Raw genomic sequence first — 7,513 nt, forward strand, 5'->3', positions numbered from 1 at the left:
GCACTTCTATAAGCATTCATGAACACTAATAGCACTGGATTATGGAATCAGTTGCACATTCAGCTGGACTCTGCAACAGGTTTATTGTCACAAATGATGTGACTTTGAATAATGTCCCCCAATGTTTCCTAGTGACTATAAATGAAGATAAGTGCGCGTAGTTTAGGCCCTGAGGGGGGGGTCATCCTCATTTAGGGCAGTAGTGTGAAGCGGCCTCGTGATTATTGATCTGATTTTACTTTCCGGTTTCAGGACCGCTTGGCCTCCATGAGAAAACTGAAGGCAACCCTGCAGACCGACATCCAGAAATATCAGAATTACCTGACCGAGATCGAATCCCATTTCTCGCTCTTGGACCAGCGTGTCGGCAGCGTCAGCGAGGAGCTGGAGGCCGTGGGTAGGTTTACATACACAGGACAACCAATCGGATGTCTCGGAACCGCAGTCGGCTGATTGGTTGCTATCCCTGGTTTCCTGTCAGAAAGACCGGTGGCCACTATGCCCGCCCCTTCCCCGGGCCACCGGTCATGTCGTTTTTGGGGTATGAGCAACAATGTAGTTACTTTGCTGCTCACTGCAGTGTGAGGGCCCAGGCTGCTCAGATTCTTGGTCTGTCCCGTCCCGCCCCCCCCCTATGAACTTATGGTTTGATAGGCCAGTACTCTCCTCGTCTGTCCCACAATGCAGTCAGGCAAGTACCGTTCCCCTGGCAACCGCCAAACCCAGACACGCCCATCGGATTGCCAGACAGAGAAGCGTGATTGGTCCCTCCGGAGAACACGCCTCCCCTTCTCTAGAGTCCAGTGGCGGCGCGCTTTACACCACGGCACCCCGCGCTTTGCATTGCACTTGGATGCAGCTGCTCGGCCATGGAAACCCATTCCATGAAGCTCTCTACGCACTGTTGTTGCGCCAATCTGAAGGCCGCATGGAGTTTGGAGGTCTGTAGCTATTGGCTCTGCAGACAGTTGGCGACTTCTGCGCACTGTGCGCTTCAGCATGCGCTGACCCCGCTCTGTCATGTGACGTGGCCGACCACTTCCTGGCTGAGCTGCTGTTGTTCCCGGTTGCTTCCACTTTGTTATAATCCCAGTAACAGGTGACCGCGGAATATTTAGTAGCCAGGAAATGTCACGGAACGCCTGAATCCAATGTTTGGGAGGGGGAGGGGCCCAATACTTTTGGCAATATAGTGTATATGTGGGGGCGGGGGACTTTAAACTGTTTTTGTGAGACTTTACCTCTTCTTCCTTTTCTTTTTTGTTTACATTTTATTGCTAAGAATCCCCCTATGTGATATCAAATTACAGTGACCGGCCCTCCTTATGGCGACATCAAGGGTCTAAGACCCCTAATGTCACCTAGGGACCTCCTAAGAATCTGATGAAGCAGAGCCCCTCCCCCGGCTTCTGTAGCTTTAGAATGACATCTGAATGCGGAAGGGAAGTCCATAAACATCACTTCCTGCATTCACAACACCGGAGGGAAGATCATACCGCTTGTATGTAAGCAGCCATTTAAAATTCTGACAATTTCACGAACATGCAAGACAGCGTGCACTAGCAGGATAGGGACATAAGGACGTTTCAAAGCGCCCACCCGCATCCGAAGGGCGACCTTCCCGGCCATTTATGTATGTGTGGCAAGTGCTTAAAATGGCAAGGGAGTCGTGGGGGGGTGGATGCGCTTTTAATTTGTGCCCATGGAGGAGACTTATTAGGCAAAATGTCCGTGTGTCCCGGAGTACAGCTTGAGTAACAATAGTCTGAGCTGGGCCACCGTCTTGAATTGAACCACATCTACGATTTCACTGACCCATGTATACACTGAAAATATTTCCCTTCACTTACTGGAGACACAACAGGAAGTGAGAGGAATTTGAAGGGAGGAAGTTGTCACCAGGACAGGTTGCCCTCATTGGGAGATTTCTCTTCTGCTCCTATTCTGTCCCCGTCATAAGGTTGCAGGACATAAAAAAGGCCGATCTCAACAATAAAAAAAAACCTGACGGGTTCTAGGAAATGTTTGTTTTTGCCACGTATCCCTGTTGGGGGGATTATCCCTCACTTCCTGTATATTTGAGAAGTATCAGACAGACGGTGAAATCAGATCCTCACGGCGGTCCCCTCTCTCTTCCTCTCCAGAGCTGGAGGTCGAAGCCGTGAAGGAGGAGAACCTGAGGCTGAAGCACATCCTGGATAACCAGAAGTTCTCCGTAGCCGACATCGAGAGGATCAAATACGAGGAGAACGAGCTGATGGAGACGCTGACCAAGCTGACCAAGGAGCTGGACGAGGAGAAGCAGCTTCTATGGAGCGAAGAGCTGAAATACGCCAAGATCAAAGAATCGGTAATGACATCATCATTGTAGTTCACTTTATATGTAGTACACTGCGCCGAAATCGCACGTTGGCCGCGCTGCCCTGAAATCGCACGTTGACGGCGCTAGCGCCCTGAAATCGCACGTTGACGGCGCTGGCGCCCTGAAATCACACGTTGACGGCGCCAGCGCCCTGAACTCGCACCTTGACCGAATCTCAATTTATCAGTATGTAGGTCAGATTAGGTCAGGGCTCTCAACAACAGCAGGGTACCCCTTAAAGGGTAATTCCTGTTTCCCATCAAATGTGAGAAACTAAAATGACCCCCACAAATCTCTACCCCGCCCAAGCTCAGGGTCTTCCCTTCTTTTATTTCTACTTTCCCATCAATGGTGAGAAACTGAATTTACCCCAACAAATCTGTCTTCTCTGCCACCCCCTCCCCCCAGTCAGAATCTGGGTAATTCCAGATTCTCAGCAAATGCGAGGGAAATGTAATTGCCCCCCATAAAACTATCCCCTGTGCCTAGTCGCACCTTCGGGGACCTGCCGTTCCCTCTTCCCCCCCCGACCACACTGACCAATGAGAAGCACTCTTTGCTATTCTACATGCAGAGTACCCTGCTGCAGCGGGAGGGAACAGCGGTTCCCCCAAAGGGAGGGGAGCAATTTGTGGGGGGTAATTTCAGTTTCTCACATTTGTTGGAAAACTGGAATTATCCTTTGAAGAGAAACTCTACAAATACAAAGTCTGAGAGCTCCAGATGAGGGGTCGAGGAGTCCAAGATCTTAAGTAGGGATGCACCAATACCGGTACTTCCGGTAGCATAGAGCCGTCTTCCCGTGCAATCAGGAAGGCTTCTTGATTGCCCAGGAAGCCGACTCCATTCTGTTTGGCCGACTGGATGCTGATTGGCCGGGAAGCCGGCTTCCCAGCCAATAGGCATCGAGGCAAGTCAAACAGACCTGACAATATGGTGGACACGACCCCCCCTGCAGGCACCCAATTCCTCTCACATGGATCCTCAGCATTCTTTAACGTACCAGTCCCTCGGCCAGCTGGGCAGACACCGCTCTCCCGAATCTGCCCACCTCTCCTGTGTGTACACCGCCCACGTGATCGGCGCTCAGGCTGCTACTGCGCTCATTCAGAAATTCTGTGCATACGCAGTAGCAGGCTGAGGGCCGATCACATGAGCGCTGTGCACACAGGAGACGGCAGATCTGGCCGTGGGACCGGTACGTTAAAGAATGCTAAAGATCATGGGGGCGGAATGAGGTGCCTGCAGGGTGGGGGTCGAGTAGCTATATTATCAGATTTGTTTGGCCGGCTCGACACTGATTGGCTGGGAAGCCTCCTTCCCGGCCCATCGGCATCTAGCCGGCCAAACAGCATGGAGCCAGCTTCCCGGCTCCATCTTTCCTCGTGGCACTGCAGGTCAGAGGAAATCTCCCTCTGACCGGAAGTTCTAGTATCAGAGCATTTGGGCGAGTATGAGTTCTTAACCACATACTTGGTATCCATACCGATACCAGTGCATCCCTTATATTAAGTCATAAAACATGAAACGGCCAACACGACTCAGGGATCCCCGCCCCCCCCCCTTCTTCAGGGCTACAAAATGATTATAAAAATGTCTTGATTCCTCCTATCGGTTCAGCGGATAATAAGATGACATTCCACGTATTGATTCATACACATGTAGTTTGGTGAATTCGGTGTAGACTGACTTTTTTCGGCACGTTTTTGTTTCTCTCCAGGTGGAAACGGACATCGCGGAATTTCACAAGCTGGCCCGAAAATTACGGCTCATTCCCTCCACGGCGGATAACGCCCACGGTTACGACCTCCAGATCGACTGTAACCTGGACAGCGAGGAGAGTCTGCACCACTGCCGGAACAAGTTGAATGTAAGGATCCTGGGGGGGTGGATCACCTGTGGGCGATAACAGCGGTGTGCTCATAGCGTATGCTCCTTTTTGTGTTCTCTGATTGCATAGAGCCGTGTTCCCGGGCAATAAGGAAGGCTTCTCGATTGCCCGGGAAGCCGACTCCATTCTGTTTGACTGGCACAGTTCCTGAGCCAGTCGGTGTTCTTGACTCAAAACTGGGGAACTGGAGCAGGCACGGATTCTGCCTTTGACCATTACTATGAGGGTCAGCCCCCCCCCCCCCCCCCTAACCATTAATGAGATGGAGGGGCGGCAGTGCTGCACATCTCGGCTTTACATGAACATCTCGCCATGTTTTATCCTTTTTGAAGTCCTTGTAATAAAGATACCTGATGACCAGGGCTGGAAAATTCCACTCGTCCTCTGGTCTGTGACGAGAGGACGGCGGAGCCCGGCGAGCAGCTTCCCTGCCGGTTGGGAGCTTTACATTCAAGCGATCTCTAGAGACACCCGACCGCTTGTATAGAAGCAGCTGTCACTGCCTTGCTGGTCCCGAGATCCGCTGTGTCCGATGCGGCCGGGACCGGCACGGCTGCTCTGTGACAGGAGATCGATAGACTTTCTCCGTCCCCGAATGCAGGAAGTGATGTATATGACATCACTTCCTGCATTCAGTGTCACTCTCCAGCTACAGAAGCTGATGAAGCCGATCTCTGCTTCATCAGCTTCTCTGGGGGGGTCCCTAGGTGACATTAGGGGTCTTGGAGACACCTGATGTCTCCATAAAGGGGACCTGCCATGTAAAATTTGAAAACCTTAAAATAAAAAACTTTCGGTTTCGGCCTGACAATTTTTTTAGTTTCGGCTTTGACATTTCCATTTCGGTGCACCTCTAGTTCTACCCTTCACCACTTTATCCAAATCTAAAACGCAGTTCTGGTTTATTTCTGGTTTAACTTCTAAACATGTATAAAACATTCTGTGCATTTTTATCGGCGAGTCGTCTGACCGATCTCTGATTATTTGTCATTTCCTTTACAGCTCCCCTTACTGGAGATGCTGACTCAGTCCAAAGCTCAGATAACAAAGTCTCTTAATAAGAAGATGGAGATCCAGGAGCTGAATGAGCAGGTGAGGCGGAACCCCATTATCATTCAGATCTATTTCTACAATGCGGCACACAGGAAGGTGTATGTCAGATAGTCACTTCCACATTCCTGTGCCACCCGCCTCCCTCTGTCACGTGACCATGGAAGCTTCTGGGATCTCCCGGAGGCTCCATGTAGGGATGCACCGATACTTGGCTTTCAGTACTCGACGATGCCAGTGCTTTGACTGGCATGGACCCAACTTCCCAGGCAATCAGGAAGCCGGGCCGTGGGTAATGACATGCCGCCCTGCTTCCTGATTGCCCGGGAAGCCGGCTTCATGTTGTTTGGCCGGGAAGCCGGCTTCATGCTGATTGGCTGGAAAGCCGGTTTCAGCATTGTGCTGGCCGTACAGCCGGCTCGATGCTGAAACCGGCTTTCCGGCCAAACAACATGGTCGCAGCTTCCCGGCCGATCAGCATGGCGCCGGATTCCCGCCCAATCTGGAAGCCGGGTCATTATTCATGCTGATCTGGCTAGAAAGCCGGTTTCAGCATCGAGCTGGCCGAAACAGCCGGCTCGATGCTGCAACCGGCTTCCCGGCCAAACAGCATGGAGCCGGCTTCCCGGCCAACCTGGAAACCGGGAGGCGGGTCATTATTCGCCGGCAAGCTGATTCCATGTTCCCCTATGGCACTGCCGCTCAGAGGAAACCTTCCTCTGACCGGAGGTTCTGGTATCTGAGCATTTGGGCGAGTACAAGAACTCGCCCAAATACTCAGTATCGGCACTGATACCGATATTGGTGCATCCCTAACTCCATGGCCACATCCGGTTTCTGGCCAATGTTATTGGTGCACATTTATTTGAAGGACCTCCTGTCCACGTGACCAGCACCCGAGCAACCTGCCGAGCCTTCGCCCCAAGTCCTGCTTCTTCTTGGACCTCTTGCTTCCTACTGCCATTGACTTGTCTGTCGCATGCCCCGACCCCTGACCTGTATCCTGGTTTTCCTTACCTCAACCTATGATCCTGTATCCTCTGGTGTGGTTTGCAGTGTTACTACCTGTTCTGCTCCATCACAGACCTGTGTTCCCGCTTACTCCAACATCTTTAGTTCCCCTCTGCCTCGCAGTGCCTGCCCTCTCTGCTGTCACAGGTACAGGTTAGTCATCACACATTAGAGCAGGGTGAACCTAGAGGGTGATAACCTGGGATCAGCACGCAGCTAAGTCTGTACCTCTGTGCGGGGGTCCCTGGTGGAACACAGACTTCCTTTCAACTCTGTACTCTGGGGGATCCAATGTCACCTGATCACACGTGGGTCCCACCACATCCTGTAAAGCCCCTATACAGTATGTGACAGATTCTGTGTTGTGCTGGTTTCAGGATGAAAGGCAGAATTTGGATGCTAATAATTATTAGGGATACTAGTATCGGTGCCGATCCCGAGTACTCGCCCAAATGCTCCGATGCCTAGCCCGATACTTCCAGGATCAGGAAGCCGGGCAGGGTGTGATGACACAGGAAGCGGGGCCGGGAAGCGGGCTCGGGAAGCGGGCTCCATGCTCTCTCGTCACTTGTGATGCACTTGTGACGAGAGAGCATGGAGCTGGCTTCCCGGCCAATCAGGAAGCCAGGCAGCGTGTAATTACGTGCTGCCCGGCTTCCTGATTGGACGGAAGCTGGCCAATCAGGAAACCAGGCGCCGTGTAATGATGTGCTGCCCGGCTTTCTGATTGGACGGGAAGCCGGCTTCATGCTTCCTCGTCACTTCATGACGAGGGAGCATGGAGCCGGCATCCCGGCCAATTGGGAAGCCAGGCGCCACGTCATTACACAGCGCCCGGCTTCCTGATTGGCTGGAAAGCCGGCTAATCCTACTCTATGGGACTACGCGGCCATACGCTCACCACAAGTGCAGGTCCGTACGGGTGCGCGTTTCTTGGCTCGGACGCAGACAGGATCCATCCCGTCAGCGTACGAGTAAGGGGGCGTGTTGTGGCAGTTTTGTAAATTTGGAATTATTTTATGTCTTATTGCATTGTAGTTATGTACATTGAGATTGCCACATACCAAAACACGATCTCCATTTCTCCTTCCAGGCTGCAGCTTGTCGAAAACCAGACGGAAGAGGAGATAAGACAAGTGGGCAATAAGCTGGTTCGGGTGGTGTCCGATGTGGCATCTCATGTGGCAGCAATTGAGGTG

The 7,513-nt window shown here is 52.1% G+C and overlaps 1 protein-coding gene across 1 annotated transcript in view; it reads left to right on the forward strand.

Annotated features, from left to right (window-relative positions):
* Positions 1 to 7,513, forward strand: part of NDC80 (NDC80, kinetochore complex component) — a 20,206-nt gene that overhangs the window by 11,503 nt on the left and 1,190 nt on the right. Inside the window, 6 exon segments of the mRNA XM_018574228.1 lie at positions 253 to 397; positions 2,145 to 2,350; positions 4,083 to 4,232; positions 5,256 to 5,345; positions 6,388 to 6,461; positions 7,408 to 7,510. Of these exon segments, the coding sequence (XP_018429730.1) occupies positions 253 to 397; positions 2,145 to 2,350; positions 4,083 to 4,232; positions 5,256 to 5,345; positions 6,388 to 6,461; positions 7,408 to 7,510 (768 nt within the window).

Source organism: Nanorana parkeri, unplaced genomic scaffold (genome assembly GCF_000935625.1).
Source record: "Nanorana parkeri isolate BGI_ZX_2015 unplaced genomic scaffold, ASM93562v1 scaffold2829, whole genome shotgun sequence".
In the NCBI taxonomy this organism is placed as follows: Eukaryota; Metazoa; Chordata; class Amphibia; order Anura; family Dicroglossidae; genus Nanorana; species Nanorana parkeri.